Source organism: Lygodium microphyllum, chromosome 1 (assembly GCF_053477565.2).
Source record: "Lygodium microphyllum isolate KBCC chromosome 1, Lygodium_microphyllum_v1.1.10, whole genome shotgun sequence".
Classification (NCBI taxonomy): Eukaryota; Viridiplantae; Streptophyta; class Polypodiopsida; order Schizaeales; family Lygodiaceae; genus Lygodium; species Lygodium microphyllum.
The window spans coordinates 71,786,587-71,808,218 of NC_141135.1; the positions used below are offsets into that span (position 1 = coordinate 71,786,587).

General features: G+C 39.1%; 1 protein-coding gene across 1 annotated transcript; it reads right to left on the reverse strand.

The window, feature by feature from the left end:
• Positions 1-2,146: 2,146 nt before the first annotated feature.
• LOC148041249 (uncharacterized) lies at positions 2,147-13,936 on the reverse strand. The gene is made up of 2 exons (XM_087678475.1): positions 13,036-13,936; positions 2,147-3,094 (listed from the first exon to the last, which is right to left on the reverse strand). Exons 1-2 carry the CDS (start codon positions 13,773-13,775, stop codon positions 2,602-2,604), a joined length of 1,233 nt encoding a protein of 410 aa, XP_087534601.1. The 5' UTR covers positions 13,776-13,936; the 3' UTR covers positions 2,147-2,601.
• Positions 13,937-21,632: the final 7,696 nt, after the last annotated feature.

Genomic DNA, 21,632 nt, shown 5'->3' on the forward strand with positions numbered 1-21,632 from the left:
GGCATTGGGGTTTAATGGCTTGGCGACTACTTTTTCTAGACCGTGTGGGAGGCTCGTGCCAAGGACTTCATTCAAATGGCAAACTGTTGTTGGATTAATGGTATGCTTCATCAAGGGCTCCACTTGGGAATGCTCGACAAACTCATTCCAAAGTCTCTTGAGGGAGTAAGTTGTCACACTATTATATGCAAGGTGCCCTTGCTAAATGGGTGGAAGCTATTTTCTCCATGCTAAGTCTTAAATAAAAATGCAATAGTAACTCTTCTCAGATGATTTCTAGAGGATTATGAAAAACTAGATGAGGCTACTGTGGAACGTATATGAACGCCTTTGTCAAGCAAGACGAAAGCAATAGGTAGATTAGAACGCATGAAATGCTATTTCATTTACAAATGTAGACTCATTGAGCAACTTAATGCTCCAATGGAGCTAGATCCTACATGGTTTAATGATGCCATTTTGTGGTTGGGTGATAATCCAATAAGTCATTTCCACAACTAGTTAATGGATCCTACATGCACCCTTGGTGAGATGCACATCTTAAGTGGACTCTTACTCGAGCAACTTGACACTCCGATGGAGCTAGAGTCTACATGATTTAATGATGCCACTTTTTGATTGGTGATCATCCGATAAGGGGCTCCCACAACAACTAGTTAATGGATCTTACTTGCACCGTTTGTGAGGTGCCCACCTTGAATGTCTATTTTATTGGACATCATGGACATGGGGCTCGTGCACATATTTTCTGAGTTTCAAGTGTCTATGTGCGATGTACTAATGCATCTCTCTCTCTCCATCATTGTAACCCCAATGCTTACCTTGCATTCTCCTCTATATTTTCTCTTAGCTGTACTCTCTTTTTTTCGTAATAGGTAATTGTATTAATTATGAAAAAGTACAAGATTACAATATACAAGATGGCTCTAGGCCATCATGCACAAGAAAATACAAAGCCATGGCATTGCAACAAAAGAGATTGCCATATGCCAAGGAACTAAATCCTCTGCACTATACACAGACTCTCTCTCTCTCTCTCTCTCTCTCTCTCTCTCAACCAAGATGAAAGCAACCATGAAAGAGGGGAAATGAGCAATTTATCAAGGTGGCAAAGCCATCACAAGAGAGTTGTGCCAATGGCATCCCAAAAAGGATTGAAACAAATATCTCAAGTTACAATGCTTTGTCAAATGGTGTTAACAAGCTATTCCATAACTAATCTTGAGTTGCGTTGTTTTGTTAAATAGCATTACAAGGTCATTACATAACTTCCTTCTCTCCTTTCTTCTCCATACACTCACACATGTATCTACTCACATATTATGCAAATCCTACATGTATGTGTGGTTTTACCTATCAATCTTAGATGCCAATGGGCAAAAACAAAGTTCAAACTCCAAGGCAATTAAGGATAAGTTGATACAATATACCTGTATCTCCCCTTATAAACTGCCAACTAATTAAACATGTTGCAGGACTACATAATAACAAAGAGAGAATTATCAAAATACATGATTTTTGCAAAATTACCCCCAAAAAATATTCAACATTACCATAGCACTCTTGACCTCTTCTGCTGCTCACAAATTATATAATAACATGTGTATCCGTGAAATCAGAAATTACTAGTTTCACAAGTCCTCGCTCTAGTATGAATGGATCACGATTATCCTCCCGAATACTAGAAGATGTTTTCTTATAAATCAGGAGGGCATTTTTAGGAGATTTGGCCCAAAACAAAGCATACATTGGAAGTTTATAGATTTTTTCAGGCATCAAGGGAGCATTTTTGGAGATTTGACCAAAACAACGGCACATATTGGGAGTTTCATAAGTTTCAAGGATCCAAACCTACTTTGACCACTACCTGAAAAATTTGCTCCAGTTTGTTAAGCCTCAATGGCAATGGCCGCTGAAACTACCATGATGTTCTTTAAACCTTGGTTGTCAAACTCAGTACCCATCATTCATCAAGCAACTAGCCATGCATGCAACTGTCCAGTGTGACTAGCATACCCAGCAAGTGTCATCTCTACACCCACACAGTAGATTGTTCACCAATATATAATTCTAAAGTCTTCTCATGCTTGACCAGAAGCCAATGCATACACAGCTAAATTTTAAAAATGAAGTCACATAGAAATCCTTTGCATGTTTGATACTTCTGTAAATATAAGCTTACCAAAATGCAGCTTACATCAATCAAAAGAAAAGATTCTTGTTCTCTGCTGCAAGTTTCAATGTACAACTCTACCAAAACCAGGTTATCATTATAGAAGTTATATAATTGTGCCACCCTGATTAGGTGCAAAATTTTATACAGAAATAAAGTTGCTCATCCAATAGGTCCAGCACCTGAGTTAAAGTAAAACATACAGTAGTTATACAAAAGGTTCAGGAAGGATCAACACACAACATACTCCATCTCAAAGAAGCCTAATGGTCCAGTGCCATTCAGTCAGCTCAAGGGCTCTCTTTACCACTCGAAATATAATAGCAGAAACCCAACTTCATACATACACTCAGACTTCGGTGCAATCCCTTTGAAGTGCCGGTTCTTCCACACCTTAGAAAGTCATTATAAAGTAGACCTCCCTGACTTTACAGCAAATGAGGATCTTGATTCAAACCCAGTGTCCCTTTTAGTGCCAGGTAGTACCTCACCCATGTGAACTGTAACAAGTAAGGCAGTAACAAGGAGAGAACTGCTTGCGACTTCTGAAAAAAAGTTGGCCTAGGAGTGGAAGGACAAGTTCCTACCCTCAATAGCTCTGCCACTGTTGGAACCTTGAATTTCGGTCTTGCATTGAGTGCCACATTGTCAACCTTGTGCTCATATATTTTTCCTCTCTTGTCTAGCTTGTACTCTGAAGTCCCATCAAATATACCCTGGGCTTCCCACGGAACTCTCGGGATTCCTCGGACTTGCCAGCGGACCATTATCACATTCTCAGATGGCTGCCAAATACGAAGTATGTCCACCCACAAAGCCTTAAAGAATATCCTTCCATGAAAGCGCAGAGCTCTAAATATCAGCTTGTAGTTATTGAGTCCACTGACCATATTCATTGGGTCACAGAATACGATGTCTTTCCTGCAATATTTGAAGACAGTGAAGACAGTTGTTAACAAGTTGCAAAGAAGAAGGAAAAGCAAAAAGGAGGGGCAAAGCAGAGGGGGTCAGTGGTGTGGAATGCATCTGATACATAAAAAGTATTAAGTCACAATTCTATTCCAGACAGACAACTCTGTCAGGAGTTCACATACTTACTGCTACCTTAAATCCTTACAATTACAGCACTGTGTCATGAACTCTGCATATTAAGCACTAGAACAATGACAATCCAAGCACTGATGCAAGTCGTCACCAGAACACTCCAAGAACAGCAGGTATGAAACATATTCTATCATTTAGTTATTTCATCAAAAGTTGAAAAAAGAAAGCAAATTCCAGACAAAGCAACAGGAGTTAAACCTTGTTTCAAAGACAAATGACCTTATCAAGAACTTCCAATCATGAATCAGTCAGTTTAAACTTTCTCTGTCAGTCACACATAACCTAATTGGGCTTTTTTTTTTGCATTCTGAGCAAGGCCCAATCTTCAAAAGTCAAACTAGATAAAAAACAAAATAGGCTTTTGTTTATTGTTACATTTTTCTTAAAATATTGTTAAATATAGCAGATACCATGAGTCTTTTGATCATCCGCAAGAAAAACGTCTAACTAGATTTATCCGGTATCACCTATGGTTCTCATTCCAGAGGATCTGGAATGCTGCCGACTGGTATGTCATTTAGTCTTTTATCTTCGAAGGACTAGGCAATATTTTTAATATGATGGGTGCTTTGATTCAGATAATCTATGTGAAATTCTCTCAGTTTAGAGAAAAGTGCAGGACTCCAGGTCTATTCCCTAACAATTGACAGTCTCTAAGGAACCAATTCATTAATTGAAGGCTCATTGTAAATAGGGAACCAACTGGTTGAAGGGTCAGTGGTATACATTTATGGAATAGAGTGGGCTTCCCCCACCTCTCTCCCTGTGCAGCAGTTCCCATCCTGCTCCAAGTAACTCCATGCAACATATATGCACCTAACACCTGAGCTTCCGCCTATTCCACTCCCCATGTATCATGTGCATCTCAAAGTGGAGACACACCTACACATCCATGCAGAACTACAATGAAACTGCAATGAGCTACAATTAAGAAAAGCATAAGATACTTCACAAGGACCGAAATTGTGACAGTCTTAGTCTACCCAAGCCTCCTAGTGCAATAAAAACTAAAATGTCTAAATGTTAAGCGTGGGTAGAGATACAAATCTTTTAGTTGACATAGTCTTAGTTTACCCAAGCCTCCTAGTGCAATAAAAACTAAACATCTAAATGGTAAGCATAGATAGAGGTACAAATCCAATCGTATCGAACATATATAAAGAAAGGCCAAAAGAAACTAGAGGGTAAAGGCATCAATGTCTCCTTGCTGCTCATGACGAGCCATGAACAGGTACAAAATCCTATAGTTGACAATGAAGGCAATACAAAAGATCATACTCCTAGAAATGAACAGGATCACTATAGAAGTGCTGCAAATCTGAAGTTAAACCCCAGATTTAAAAGATCTAGTGATTTACAGCAAGGGTGACCTGCATGTAACTATTGGAGACCCAGTTTGGCTCCCCAAACATTCCAAAAAGGGGCAAATTGAGAATTGATGCTGATCATTATTTTAGGCTAGAAATTGATGTTGGTCACTGTTTCAGGGCTGAAAATCAAAGAATTCTTTCTCATGCTTCATCTCCCTCACCTTGGTCAGATGCATGTGCGCAATCTAGTAATGGAAATTGGAGATTTGAGTCTCAGATTTGAACCTAATGCAATGCTCATTGGGGATTTGCTGATCTCAGGTTTAGAGTTTGCATGCACACCTCACTGATTGAGGAAGGCTGCTAATGTAAGATCAATGGATTTCACAGTTGCTCGACTTAGACAAGAGCCAGATATTCCAAAAGTTGTAAGAGAATTGGCTCCATCGATAGAGGAAGTTGGGAACTCAAGAGCATATCTCGAGTTCAAAGCAAGGCCTACTACCTTCCCTAAAATGCACTGATTTACACCAATTTACAGCAAGCAATCCATCCATAAAATAAATGATAATTGAAATTCTACATTCTACCACTTGGGACTAGAATGCCCCATGAAATTGAGACAAGAAGACACCTAACTGGCCCCAAAACATCGGCCCCTTGCGGTATTTCTTTTCACACTAATTCCAAACTCTTAAGAGTCAAGCCCTACATTCAATCCAAGGGGATTACTCTCCAAGGATCCCCCTCCCCCAATAGGCTAAACCAATTCTCCAACAAAGTTTATGGAAATACACTGAGAACAACAAATCAGCAATCGGCAACACATCAAGGTCAAATCTGAGGCTCAAATCTCCAATTTTCTTCACCAAATGACACATGCATTATTAAGCATAGCTGAGAGAGGAGGCAAGGGAGAGAGCTCTGCAATTCAGCCCTCAAATGATAATCAATACCATTTCTTTCCCAGAAACATGTAAAAATCAGTTATGTTGCTACACTCCTCAAAGGTAACTCTGATGGTGATTTTGAAGGCACTAACAACTTCAAAATGGGAGTAAAACGCTAACACAGCTAGCGAGCCCTCCTCTTCTGCCACCACCTCTTAGTGAGGTGGAGAAGAAAACTATTGCATGTGTCCTATCCTATGTGTGATCTACTATTACTTGCTCACACAGCTCATTCTCTTTGATTCCACCTTCCACAACTAACCCCCACAGGCTGCCTAACCTTGTATGGCATGTTCTCTTTCTATCTGCCAAGTAGTGCACTTGCTGATGCACTTCTCAACCTCTAGAAATGAAGTTCCAGCAACTATTAATTATGGAATTCAAAAATTTAACTTGCCCTCTCCACAAATTGGCCACTACCCATCCACAATTTAAATAGCTAAGCCCTTTGAAGTTGAGAGTCTTTTTAACTTTCATTGACCATTAAATGTTTAATTCTCCGGCCCCAATAATACCACAAGTCATTTCCAAGGCTCAATTAACGCCTAGAGCCAAGACTACCACCACGCACCCACTAGCACCTATCCACAATAGCTTATCAACAACTTCCACCAATGTCCCCCCCTAATGCCAAAGCAATAAGTTAAAAATTTGCATCCTCAAGACAACGACCCTTGTGTAAAAAGGTGGGCTAATTTCATCTTGAGTGATTGAATGACACAAAATATAAGAATGAAACATGGAAAGGTATCACCTTAGAAGAGGTGGTGTCCAACCTGTACAAAAGATTCAAAAAGGAGATATGCAAAGTAGAAACATATTTGTGATTAGAGTTGGAACATGGCATGGTCTAAAGATGAGCTCAAGGACTTCAAATTGGAGTTGATTTAGAGATACATGTACATGGCTCAAGGCTAATCAAAAGCCAAAAAGGCTTAAAGGCACAATGCACATCAATGAAGGCCCAAAACTCACCTATGTCTCTCAAGCTCAAGTCCAAGGCCATGGAAGCAAGTTACAAATCCCCCTTGAAAGAAAAAGCTCCTTTGAGAATCAAAAGAAAGGAACATTCAAAGAAAGTACAAACTGCTTTGAATTAAAATCCGAGCATAGCACCCCATACAATTATTTCATATGTGATGTAAAGGTCTTAACACATCCGATCACATGGCCATTGTCTAGTTGTTAGAGAAGTGGATACAACAATGGAAGCATGAAGGAATGCTGAAATAGACTGTTCAACACAAGACAAAAGAGATAAAAGAGAAAACATAAGAACCCTACAAAAGAAGAGAACTCAAAGATGTGCTCAAGAAATGAAATTCATATACCAAACACGAGACAATCGTGTACAACAGTAAGTCACTAGTTGCATGGGCACTGGCACTAGCTCCCTCTCTCCACAAGGCATGCACTTGATCTGCAAGTGATGAATGACTAAATGTGAAGAAGCAGCCTAAATGAATAGACCAAAAAAATGCCATAAATGACATCAAGTCAGCATAAAATGCCAAAATAGTCATCATAACGACCACTGAAAAATGCCTAAATCCCTCAATATAGCCCAAACTCACACCCCAGCTAACTAGACTACTAACACTAGTTCCACTCACACTTCATTCTATTTTTTCAACAAGAAATATAAATTTATGATTTTTAGAATTTTTAATGGAATATAAATCTGCTCTCAACATTGATGTTTAGGACTTCACAATCAATGTCACTCACTAGTAATCACATCACCCAAGACTAGACACTTGAAAAGTCATTTTGATGCCCAATGGTGGAGGAAAAGAACCCAAGCAACTTTCAATGTGCCATTAGAGAGTTTGATTTTAAGGTTGGAGGCTTAGATTTAAAAAGCCCCAAATTCCAATGAAGCAACTTTAAAAAATCTAGGCCTAGATTTGAAAAGCCCCAAATTTTGCAAATAAATTGCCCCTTAAAAGAAAAGATTCGCTTCAATGATTAAGGCTTATTAACAAATCTTATCCTCATCATGTGTCGAGATGACAAGCCAAGGCATCGCTGTGATGACATGGACTCAGATTAGTATGCATATAATAAAGTCAATCAAGTAGCAAGTCAATAATTTCAAGTAGGCGAGGTAGTGTTGGAGGCAAACAAGCTGGGCAGCGTCTATAAACCTAGGCAATGCTAGAGAAGGCAGTAGTGGTTGCTACTTGGAGGGTAGTGAATCCTTGGTAGGAGTGGGAGCTAGAGTAGTAGGTGCACCGAAAGTTGCAAGCTACAAGAGTTTCTTTCAAGTATGCACTTTCTACCTAATAGAAACTTGCTTATCCTTGGGCATAGAAACCCACTTCAACAGTTTTTAAAAATGTGAATCTTTTCTATATAAATGTTTCATACCTACAAAGTAAGTTTTTCTTCTACTAAGTTTAGCATGGGCAATTTCACTAGGATGGATTGTCAACGTTGTAGAACAAATAACTTACATTGGCTTACTCACATTGTACAAACTTGTTTCTTGCTCTTCTTTAACTTAAACAAAATAGTTTTCTACTTTAAAAACTTTGCATATCTGAAACTCCGAGTTACTTAATTACACATTCCCCCACCTTATCCAACTGCCCATGCTTAATTCACACTTTGGTCTTTTAACATCAAAATGTGCATATTAAATAGCTTGACCTAGGTAGACAACATGGTAAATTGATTCTATAATTGCCCTGTAGTGCACTCGTGATATCGTAGCATTTTCCTTGACAATAAGATCCCCATAAAAAATGTCTCTAGACCATGGTGCATTATTTGACCAAGCTCTAGAGTCTAGCCATTGAAAATGGTCCAGCATCATGATTTCATAATCAAAAGTGAACTTTAGTGATAAGACCAACTACTCATTCATTGTTAATAGTTTGGCCAACTTTGAAATATAATGAAAAGTTTTTTGGCTATTTGAAGACCTCTTGGTCCTCAAATACCAATGCCATGCCTGACATTCACACCTACCAGTGACATGCTAAGATCATGGATTGTGACTAAAGGCTTCAGAAACTAGTAGGTTGGGACTATTTGGGGGGTGACTAGCAATAGGTATAATCAAAGAACATGGGAAGCGCGCGCATGTACAGGACTGCATATGGGCTGGTATGTAGCATAGATTCACTGTTGGCAATCTTTTTGCCCTTGTAAACATGCCATGTCTTCCCAATAAACACCGCCATGTGTCCTATGAAGACCCTAAAGCAAGCATCCATTGTCACAACTAAACCAGTTTGATAATCGACAACCATTAGTGACAATGGTCAGACCAATTAACGCACAAACTCATAAAACCACATCCAATCCTCCTACTGAATAATACCTTGCACACAAACATACTAATGTTAGCACATAATGTCAACTCGTGAGAGTCTATGCATGCTTTAGGGCTACGTATTATTTAGATTACTTCAAGTATTTTTTATGGCTTTTGTCTTGGTCGTACTTAGCATTATTGCTGGTTGACCAGCATTAAATGTTGGCCGACCTAATCATATTGAGAATATATTTTTGTCCTAATTATTCAACCTTCTCCTTCTTAGTCATTTGGTAACCATGACACTTGTGGTTCTTTTGTTGGAGAGAGGAGCTGGTCCCAATGCCCACACAGCCAGTGACTCTATTGTATGCAACTATCTCGTGTTGGATATATGGTTTCCATTTCTTGAGCATACATTTGAGTTCTCATCTATATTGTGTTCTTCAATGTTCTTTTCTCTTGTGTCTTGTGTTCAGCAGTTTATTTCCACACGTGTTTATGCTACCGTTACTACATCCACTTCTAACATGGTATCAAATTTCAGGTTTTGTGCTCCTGCTGAATTTTCTTTGATGTTTTGCACTAGCGACCTGTTTTCCTGCAGTTTATGGTGCGTTTGTTGACGTCTACATCCGTAGAGCTTGAGTCAATGCCCATACAGCCAATGACTCTCTGTTGTATGCAACTATCTTGTGTTGGATATATGGATTTCATTTCTTGAGCATACATCTGAATTCTCATCTATAGTGTTCTTCAATGTTCCTTTCTCTTGTGTCTTGTGTTCAGCAGTTTATTTCAGCACATGTTTATGCTACCGTTACTACATCCACTTCTAACATGGTATCAGATTTCAGGTTTTGTGCTCCTACTGAGTTTTCTCTAATGTTTTGCACTAGCAACCTGTTTTCCTGTAGTTTATGGTGTGTTTGTTGACGTTTGCATCCGTAGAGCCTGAGTCAACACCTCTGTTGCCTATGTTTCTGATCCAGCTTGCATTTTGGTGTTTCTGCATCTCCTCCTAGCTGGGCGACTACATCATCAGTGCATTTATGCTATTTCACGCAGTTTCTGCTGATTTTTTTACTTTTTGCAACAAATTTCTTTTTTTTTTGTTAGATTTAGGTGAATACTACATGTGAACTCTCATTTTTTGCAATCTATGCTTGTGGTTTAGCGATGTTCCCTCTCCAAATACCTTCTTTTCTCTCCTTATCTTCTTACCCTCTATAGATGGCTCCTCCATGCACATTCACTAAAGATAAGTTACATGGACCTCACTATCTCACATGGAGTGTTGTGATGAAAGCTTAGTTTGTGCAAAAGCGGTTACAATACATCATATGTGGAGGTACTCCTCGTCCTCAACATCCTACTCTGACATCAAATGATTTTGATAAAGACAACCATGAGGAAGCAGTGCTTACATGGGATTCAATCGATGCCCATGCCTATTCGGCCTTGCTTCGATGTCTTTCTAAAGAAGTCCTACTAGCAATTACCTCCTGCAAGACATCTTCTGACGTATGGACAAAGTTGCACTGTTGTATGTGGCACCTTTCTTCATGAGGACAATCACTCTTTACGAACAACTCTAGCAAAATTACATTCGAGGCTAAAGATACTATCCAATCTTTTCTACTTCAATGTGACCCTGATCCAAGGCCAACTTCAGCAAATGCAATCTGCCCTTCCAAAGGCTCGTCTTATTCGACTCGTCCTCTCTAAACTCTCTCCGGTGTTTGATAGCATGTGAATGCTTTGAGGGCACAGACATCATCCACTCCTGTCAATTTCACATATATGACCTCAATGCTACTTGAGAATAAGGTGTCTTTATAGTTTTAGGGGTGGCTTTCGTTATCTTATGGAGGCTACAATGAGGGTTTTGCAGCTTCAAAGAAACCTTCAAAGAAGAAGATCCAATGTTATAACTATGGAAAGAAAGGTCGTTTACAAAGGGACTATAAAGAGTTAGCCGCTTCCCAAAAGTAAAAGGAGAAGAAGAATCGGAATGTGGACTCCTCTGAGAAGTCATCATCTACCTTTGACTCTGACTCAAATCCTCCAACCAAAGAGAGGGCCAAGGCACAGATAGGATCCACTTCTTTAGCTCACAAGAAGGAATTGACTGACGTTCCTCATGACTCTCCAATGCCAAAGAGAAAGTATGAGAGGGTGGACAAATGAGGCAACCGCATCCCATCGACACATCTATACAGATGCACAGGATCTAGAGAGAGACTTTCTTATTGCATCAATCGAAGTCTAGCAGGTTCAAATCTTGAAGCTAGGATTAACATCCAGGTTCATGATGGGCTGTCTAACAAAGAGCGGGATTGGTTCCTAGTCATAAGCTCACATAAGATGACACTTTGGCGATTTGGCCGAAGGCGGAGAATCCATGGTCACGTATGTCCCAGAGGTATTTTTGACAAGATGTTCATGTATACTACTAAGAGACATTGGAACAAACGCAAAGATCTGCTATGATCTTCTCTATTATCAAGTGCTAGTACAATTGACATCGACATCAGATTTTCTTTGAGGCACATTGGTGGTGGCTTGCGCACCCACTACTTAAGTATCCATGGTTCTACTTGGTGGTTCTATGTTGTATGGTTTAAGATTCATTATCATTGTACCATTGTATTGTATCCAATCACCCATGGTCTGAGAGAGGGTATCAATAGATATCAACCCGTGTGTGAGTCTGGGCATGCTTTAGGGTTGAGCATTATTTAGATTATTTCAAGCATTTTTTATGGTCTTTGTTTTGGTCATATTTAGCATTTATTGTTGGCCGACCTCATCATATTGAGGGCATATTTTTGTCTTATTTATTCAGCCGCCTCCTCCTCGATCACTTGGTCACCATCACACTTGTGCTTCTTCTGCTGGAGAGAGGAGCCGATCCCAATCTACACAGCCAGTGACTCACTGTTGTATGCGACTGTCTCATGTTGGATATATGAATTCCATTTCCGGAGCATACATCTGAGTTCTCATCTATATTGTGTTCTTCAATGTTCCTTTCTCTTGTGTCTTACGTTGGGCAATTTATTTCAGCACATGTTTATGCTTCCGTTACTGCATCCGCTTCTAACAACTAAATCATAGCACATGAAGACTTGCCAACTATGACCAGGTTTCTGAACTGCACAATTCCACTCTTTAATGCTCAAGATCCTTATGATGCATTCACTGAACCTTATGGGGTGGATTACAGTCCCACATTTAAGTACAAGCCCCAAGTTGTACAACACTTTCCATTGGACATATTCAGCAGCCATTGCACTCCTTTGCTTACACCCTACTTGCATATGTCAGTCACTTCCTCTTTCAAAACATTCTACCCCACTGTCTTCAGTTGTAAATGTGCATTACAGTTACAATACGAAAGCTCAGCACACTGCACTGGCTTCTTCATTCCAAAAAAGCCTCACATCCACATCTGAAGAGGAAAGGTAGACAAGGATTGGAGATGCTGAAAACAAAGGTAGAACCTTCAAATCTCCAAGCAATAGCAATAAAACTCTTGTGTTTGTCTACTTTCACAAACTGAAGAAATAAGGTGAAGTGGTCATTGAAAATCCCCCGAAAATGGGAGGACACCTAAAATCTTCAAAAATTACCCATAAGAACCTTGGTTTGGCTACTTCTCCTTATTGAAGGAAAAGAGAAAACCACTCATCGAAGATCTGCAAACAATGAGAACTGGAAGAGAAGAAGGGGGCAGGTAGACTCTCATCATTCAAAGTTGGTATAGCCCCTAACACTTGCTTCCACATACTGAAGTAGAATTACAATCAACAGACTGCAGATCCCCAAACAAAAGGGAACGACATGTCCTCGATACTAGCTGCAAAACTCTGAGAAGTACTTCAAATTAGATACACTTAAGATGCCAGAACATGCTGAAAGTTATGGAAGAGGAAACAGCCCAGCCCAGCCCGCAGCATGAAATGACCATTAATTTGCAGGAAGGAGACAAAAACTATCCATAATGTGCAATAAACAACTATATTATCATTGAGGCACTAATACTGCCATTTATGCTACAAAAAAGATTATAGCGTATAAAAACCTCTGTCGTTTTGCTGATTGCCACATGCATCCAACCATAATGCAACGGCAAACTCCCACGACAATAGGCCGCTTACATTGGCATATCTTATTTTGAAAATCAAAAGGTTAGGCTTTTAGCTCGTCTCCTAAAGCAACAGCAATACACACCTGTAAATATCATGTGTCATTTCCTTGTAGAACATGGTTGGCAATTCATCTCGCAAAGTCCGAATGGCGTAACCAATATTGACATAGTAATCCTGCTTCTCAGGATCTTCTTGCTTCTGCCTTGGTGGAGGACTGGACTGCACAGCTGCACTCGATTCCAAATGACCTCCCAGCAATCCCACGGCCACAAAGTCCTCAGAGTTTGAGAACCAAGTAAGGTTCCACCCTTGCTGGCCAATTTGCTCAGGTGCTGAAGAGCCAAGCAGCCCGCCTGCCTCACCCAACCGTGCTGCAAGCTTGGCCCATGAAGGCGAGCCTCCTACTTCGTCTGTGTCGAACTTATTTACACCGTCTGATACACATGACTTGCTACATGCCATCCTTTGTTCGGTCATCAGAGCAATGCACTGAGGGCATGATCTGTTATACTTCAACTGCGTTGCAGCCCCGCCATAGTCTTTCACCGGCGTCACAGTTCTGCCATAGTCCTTCACCTCTGCTCTGCAATTGTCCTTCACCTGCGCCACCGCAGTTCTGCCCAAGCTAGATGTTATGACTCTATCCACATCCTCAAGCGAGGTTCCACCATAGGCAAGGAGCATTTCCTTGGGGCGCCGATCATCGGCAAGCTTGGACCTGCGACCAAGCTTGGAATCCAGCCATGGGAGGAGGGAGAAGGGGAGAGGGGAAGAGGCAGGGCTGAATGCCGGGGTATGGAGGGAGGAGGCATCGAGGGCCATGAGGCTACAAGCCCATAAAAGGGATTGAATGGCAGAGATGAGGCACTTGTGAGACGGTATGAGTGTGTGCGTGTGTGTGTGTTAGAGAGAGAGAGAGAGAGAACAGAGACACAGCGGGAAGAGGAAGAGACCTTGTTTTTGTGCCACCATTGGCTAGTCGGCTATATCGCATAACCTAACCAGATTAAGGCATTTGGCAGCATATGCTGAAAGATAATCTTCCGTCTGGTTCACCGAACCTGACCCGGGTTACCTTCCCTTGTTGTTGGGCCCCGTCCCCTTCCACATCCTCACCTCAATCCACATATCCTCTTTATATCTTCCATCATCAACTCTAAGGGCGGGGTCACACCAATGACTCCAAGGTTACTTTGAATCTAGAATTCTAAGACTAACCATACTCGCACTCAAGAGATTGTGCAGCAAAGCTATGTTAATGCTGAAAAGCAAATGAGATAATTGAGTCTCTCGCATGGCAACTATTAATGATGAAATGCAAGGAAAAACAATTGGGTATTTCACGAGATGCCTACCAATCAAACGCATTAATCCCACTAGCACATGTCAAGCATGGCCTTTGGAGTGAATGCTAGTAGGGCTACTTGGGGGTTTGGATACCCCCTCCCCCTAGACCACATGGGTGCGATTTAGATTTAGTGGGGAGAGTGGTATTTGACTCCCTCCACTAACACTATGTGTGACTCGTCATAAAGGGCCTATCATTTTACCTAGACTCATTGGGACCTCTTGTGGCCCCGTCCCACCCATTAATTGTAAGGGCTCTGCAAAAACCGGTTTATCCAATTTTATGGAAATCTTCCTCCATTTGGCCTAGGATTCAACCCTAGTCTCAACACATCACCACTACATTGATAGTGAGCTAGTTTTCTCTAACAAGTGTGGATTGCATTTCCAACACACCCCTTTTAATAGTAAGAACCTAGTGATTATCATGTGACCTATCAAAATTGCACGTGTACTGAGCATTTAAAAGAGATGTCTAACCTCATCATGTGGCAATGAGAATGCTTATACAAAGTGCAAGCATTTTTGTAGATATGGAGTAAAGTGAATACTGGATTTGCCAAAGGTGACTTTGACAATTGTTCATAATGCCATGAGGAAAGTGGTGTGCGTTGGGGGTAAAGGCACATGTCCCTACGCTGCCCATGTATTCACTACATTGATAGTACCTACACACCTATACAACACTGGAGGTGGCAAGTGCCCATCACTATCACTTCATTTTTTATTCTTTCAATGACTATTAGAATAAGGGAGGCTAGTCAAATATGTTGAGAGATAGACATGTGAACCCTCTATATGCAAGGGTGGATAAGGGTAGCTAGGTGTGAATGAACTAGAGGGCAGGGGAAAACCCTAACCCTAGCTATCCAAAGGCTATTTAGACAACCTAGAGGTCACTCTCAATGTAGAGAAGAGTATGCCAATTGTACTTTTGAACAACTCATTAAGCAATATCTTCTTCTACTTAAGCTCTCTCTCTCCCTCTCATGCATACTCTCTCTTGCTCTCACTCTAGTATTACAATATGGTATCAGAGCCATCTCTGACCCAAAAAGCTTCCTTTGACTCCATTTGCCACTAAGTGCACGTGAGTATGTCACTTTCTCACCATATCTCTTCACCTCCATTGTTGCCTACCATACCCACCTTTGTTGGAGGACCTAAGAAGAACAAAAAAGAGTATATTTTGTATTACTTTCTTCCAGAGAGTTGCTTCCCGATTCAGTATATCACATAAAGCCTCAACATTGGGCAACGAGGAGCACAACATTGCAATTCTTTCCAAAACAGGCATAGTCTGGGCAACATGAAGTTTAGTGGCATGACACAATTTGCAGGCGACGCCGTGCTGGCAGCTATCATGGGATTTGGTAGACCCCCAAGTGGACCTTCTAACCCTAAGAAGGTTTGGACTAATTCTATCCCTACTGCTTACATAGAGTAAAACCCTAACTGTGTACCCTACTGACTGGTGCCCAAATCGAATGATGTATGCGTGCATAGTGAACGCCGAAAGGTCCCCAAGAACAAAGAACTCTACAAAAGCTCATAAAGCAAGAAGAGAGGTTTGCACAACACAAGATAAAAAGACAAATTGGGTACAATCTCCCCCCATGCCTTGTGTGAGCGTTTCACAAGGCATGTATTTATAAATTTATTAATCTCCAAGCTAAAAAATGGCCCAATTTACAATTAGCATGCTTTGGCTTTTGTGTTTGCTTTTGCCCAAATAAAGAATAAAGCGTTTGGGTATCCAAAAAGTCGGGTTATGCCCAAATACAATGTCCAATAATAAAATATTTAAACCGAGAACCCATGCGCATACAAAATAATAAATGTTTATCAAGCGCTTTAATAAATAAGCGTGCCTAAATAAATATTAGTGCCATGTCTTTTAATGATAAGATGCGTGCCCATCAAAAATGATAATTTCTTATAGGTAATTTGAATACATGCCATCGTCGGGTGCTTCCCAACGCCACCACTGCCTGCTCTACACATCAACTGAAGCATTCACAATTGTTAGAAAATAATAAGATAAAACCCACAAAAGTAAATACCTAGCAGTCTTCAGCTACAAAATAATCAAATAGGTTGGAACTATGTCCTAACCTTAATTTAATACGAGTGCACTCTAAACTCATAAACGTCCATTAATTTAAATATATATTTTGTAAAATCACCCACTATGGAATCACCCACATGCATATTAAATTAATATGATGCCCAAAAAGGACACGCATCCCCGTCAACTTCTTGCATAAGAAATCCACCTTGTGTACGAGCCCCGACAAATACTTATAGTTTTATGGAATCCACCGTAAAACCTCACGAAATTCATCGTGGAATAAAAACCTCAGAATCCACCGTGATCTCACAGAATCCACCGTGGAATATTCTTCCTGGCATCATATCCCCGGCATGGGATAGCAATTGTCCTCAATCGCTATTAGCTCAATGTGGAGCGAATAGTGAGGGGTAAGCACTTAAGTCGCGGGCATGCATCCATTAGGCTACTTCAATATGATGATTTTTAAACTTAACCAAATATCTAGAATATCTACGGCTATTTCTAGTGGTCATAAAATCAGTGTTTAGAATAGTTTCAAGTTCAAGGGTTTCAGTTTCTTCTTCTAACAAAGAAGGGGTTTCATAGATAGGGTGGATAGGTAGTAATTGGCCTCTAAAAGGTCGTAACAAACTGATATGAAAAGTATTATGTGTCTTTCAGTGTTGGAGTAGTTCTAATTTAAATGCATTGTCATTGATCTTGTGAATTATTTTGAAAGGTCCATAAAATCTAGGTGTCAATTTAACAATAGGGTGTTTCTCAACACTTTGTAATCTTCTCTTTCCCATGCGTAACCAAACATAATCAACATTGAAAGTCATGGCTTTTCTTTTCTTATTAGCTTGTTTAGTGTATGATTGCTGGGCTTTAGCAATCATATCTTTAACTTTAGCAAAAATAGTAGCATGTGTATTAGCAATATCATCAACAGCTTTAACTTTGTTGGACAATGATGCAACAGGTGTAGGCAATCTATGTCCATAAATGATTTCAAAATATGCTTTATGTGTAGTTGTGTGTGGTGTATTATTGTATGTAGATTGAAATAGATGCAATTGTGTATCCCATGTTTATGGTTTTGAAATTGTATATATACGCAAAAGATCTAGAATTGTACTATTAGTAACTTCTGCTTGCCCATTGATTTTAGGATGAAATGCATGTGAGGAATCAATCTTAGTACCCAAATTAGTAAACAAAGTAGTCCAAAAATTATTACAGAATCTAGATTCATGATCTAAATTAATAACTTTTGGTGGCAAATCATGATTAGTGAAAACAATCTTAAAAAACAATTGTGCAGCTTGAGATGTAGTTAAAGTTTTTTTGCATGGTAGGAATATATGCTTGTTTGCTAAATCAATCTACGATAGTCCAAATCATATCATGACGAGCTTATGTATTAGACAAATCAGTTATAAAATCCATTGAAATATGTTCCCATGGACATTCAGGAATTGGTAAAGGCATTAACAAACCATATTACTTACCATGGTGTCGCTTGACTCTTTGATAAATTAGACACTCAGAAACAAAGTTAGAAATATCAGATTCTATTTGTGGCTAGTAAAAATCTTCAATCAATGTTCTAAAAGTGGAAATAATACCTCTATGGCCTTGATATAGATGGCAATGAATTTCGTGCAACACAAATGATCTAAATGGAACAGTGACACACAATCTTTTCTCATAAAACATAAATCCATTAGAATAAGACAAAGAATCAATTGGAATCCACTTATTAGCAACTAATTTATTCTAATCAGCTTGAAAACTAGGGTCATGGTCATATGCATCCTTCATAGGAATAAGGGATTCAAAAGATAGAACGGAAATATTATGGATACTTGGTCTTCTACTCAATGCATCAGCAACAACATTCTCTTTTTCGGATTAATATTGGATAAGTGGATGGAAACTTTGAATGAAAGTAGCCCATTTAATATGATGGTCAGAAATTTGTGATTAACTGAGGAGATGTTTGATACTTTGTTGATTAGTTTTGATCATAAATTCGGATCCCATTAGATAGTGTTTCCATTGACATAAGACTTGAACTACATCTAACAAATTTTTATCATAGGTAGAATACTTTAGTTCAAAAGGTTTAAGTTTGCAACTAGAATAGGCTATGTGATGTGAATCTTGCATGAGAATAGCTCCTATTCCTGATCCGCTAACATCAATGACTACTAGAAAGAATGGTCAATTAAAATCAGATAACTGTAAAACAAGTGCATGTGTTAAAGCATGTTTTAATAAATCAAAAGACTTTTGTTGGTTATCAGAACAATGATATACAACACCTTTCTTTAACAATTTTGTTAAAGGCAATGCAAGTAATTAAAATTTTCTCACAAATTTTCTATAAAAACTAGCAAGACCTAAGAAAGAACGTAACTCGTGCACATTTTTAGGGATTGGCCAATTCAAATTTGCCTCTATCTTTTTTGGATCAACACGAATACCATCAGAAGAAACAATGTGACCTAAATATTCAATTTGGGTTTGGAAAATTTCACTCTTGCAAGGGTTAGCATATAATTGATTCTCTTTCAACAATTTGAAAACTAAATATAGATGTTCATAATGCTCATTCTCATTATTACTAAAAACCAATATATTATTAAAGAAAACAATTACACAATGCTGATACTTTAAAAATATACGATTCATCGTACAACTGAATGTCGCTGGTGCATTAGTCAAACTGAAAGGCATAACAAGGAATTCATAATGACCAAACTGAGTTCTAAATGCAGTCTTGAAAATGTTAGGTATATCCAATCGTACTCGATGATATCCAGATTTGAGATCTATATTGCTAAAAATAGTGGTTCCTTGTAGTTTATCCATGAGGTCATCTACCCTAGGGATCAGATATCTATTCTTGACAGTGATATTGTTTAGGGCACAACAGTCATTGCACATCCTATAAGTATTATTTTTCTTCTTAACTAATAGGACAGGTGCACCAAAGGGAGAACTACTGAGCCTAATGAGTCCTCCGTTCAGTTCTTCAAGTTGTACTTGGATTTCTTTCTACTCAATTTGATTATGTCTATAAGGTGCTTTACATGGTGGTTGAGAACCTTGGATTAAGTCTATTTTATGGTCTTCAAGACGAAATGTAGGTGGTAAATCAGGGGGTAAATCAATAGCAAAACAATCTTTAAATTATGAAACAAATTGTGTATGCCTAGGATGCATCTGATTTTTCTTAGCTTCAATTTCATTAACCCATATTAAGTATGATTTGCTACCTTTTCTCAATGCACATTTAGCATGTGTGGCTAAGCAAGGGAAAATTATCAAAGGTGTGTGTTCCATGTAATGTGATTTGTTTTCCATTAGAATGAATTTTTATGGAATGTGTAAAATAATCTATGTCAGGATTATATTTGTGACGCCAAGGCATTCCTAAAATAATATCACTAGCTTGCAAAGGCCCAACCAAGAAATTTATGCACTCAACATAATCACCGATTTTAATTTCTAAGTCATGAACTTCTTGTGTACCATTGTATCTAGTGCCTAAGAATGCAGCTTTTATATGATAATGAGTTGGGACAATACGTAATTCAATTCTTTTACCAACTTTACAGAAATAAAATCATGTGTGTTTCCATTATCATGCAAAACAATCTATTCTTAACCATGCACAAAACATTTCATCGTTAATAATGAATGAGGATTTGGCATACCTAGTAAAGTATTTGAAGCATCACTGATATCATCGTCATCTTCAGTGACAATTTTTTGCTAAGTGTCCAGGTTGATGATACTTGTAGCAAACCATAAGTTTTACTTTGGAAACATTATTGGTAATGGCTGGAGGTTTGGGTATGTTGGGATTTGGCTGGAGAGAATGCTTAGGGTTTGAATTTGTGTTTGATGGTAAAGTAAGGGGTCGAGTCCAAGGTTTACGAAAAGAAGAAGGAACAAAGTGATTTTGATTGAATCTTCAGAAGTTGGAATTAAATTGCTTTGTACCAAAGTTACCGTTAGTTGAAAATTGTTGCAGTCACTTTTCTCGTCCACGAATTTTATCTTTAGCATCATGGGCTAAAGAAATCGCATCCTCCAAAGTCTTTGGCTTGAACATGTTCACTTTTGCATAGAAGTGACCAAGCAATCCAAACATATACTTGCGCTTGTGGATTGCCTTAAGAACATCTTCAAGCATTCGAAGTTGTAGTAAGTGTCACAACTCTATAGAAATAGAATTTGTATCCTTTTTCATTAATTTGTTTATATAATGATTTATTAAATTTATTTCCTTTGCACTAATTAGATATAAAGAAAAGTGCATTGGAGCTGGCCACTGATGAGTGGTCACAAGTTATGGTGGACCCACGCGGTGGGTTAGAGAAAAGATAGTTCACACTTCCACCTATATGGCCCGATTGGGCGCCTGTGCTAGAACTCACGCATATCAGGGTTAGACTCGCACATAGAAAGGATTGATGCCTTGAAGTGTGGGCTAGATCCACTAGAACAGACAGTTACAATCAACAAGATGGCATGATCATGAAATGCTTGTATAATGTGCATGTGTGGGCTGAAAGCTTGAAATGCACATTTCTTTGCATAGGAAAGTCATATGAAGATTCAGATACCATTTTGCGATGTACACGGAAAAAGCTTTCATATGACACCCATATTGGGGGGTCCCTAAATTTTAGGAGATCCCTAAATTTTAGGAGGTCCCTAAATTTTAGGAGTCTCGAATTAGCCTAAAAATGCTAGTCCTAAAAAATAGGGATGTCATTCTAAAAATAGTAAGTTCTGTACTCTGACTGTGCTTACTAAATTTGGTTGTTTCTATTCTTGACAGTATTCAACCCAAAAAGAAAGGCCATAGAGAAGAGACAAGTGTCAGACACTTGTCACACAAGTTTTCAAGTGTTCCACCACTTGTCACATCTCATGACATGTGGCTGGACACTTGTCTTGTGCTACTCCACTTTCCCCTTTTGTACTAGCTCTTCCCTCTCCTATAAATAAGAGCTCATTTTTCTTCATTCAGCATCATTTTTCTTTGCTGTAAACTCATGTACAGCACCCATAGATAGCCAGAAACTGGCCCCATCCATCCCCATCATCATCCCCCACTTCTCCATTATCAAATTCCTCCATATTCCCTCTTCTCACTGCTGTTTTATAGGACAACAAGCCTGTAAATTTATTACAGCACCTCCTTTTCAAGCTCTTTCTTCCATTTTAGCAACAAGAAGCAAGCCCTATCCATGTACTCC

Excerpts from the sequence above, each read along its gene's own strand:
- LOC148041249 (XM_087678475.1), bottom strand. The coding sequence starts at position 13,775 with ATGGCCCTCGATGCCTCCTCCCTCCATACCCCGGCATTCAGCCCTGCC. Across the intron at positions 3,095-13,035 it reads ATGACACATGATATTTACAG|GAAAGACATCGTATTCTGTG; the intron begins GTGTGTATTGCT and ends CAAATATTGCAG.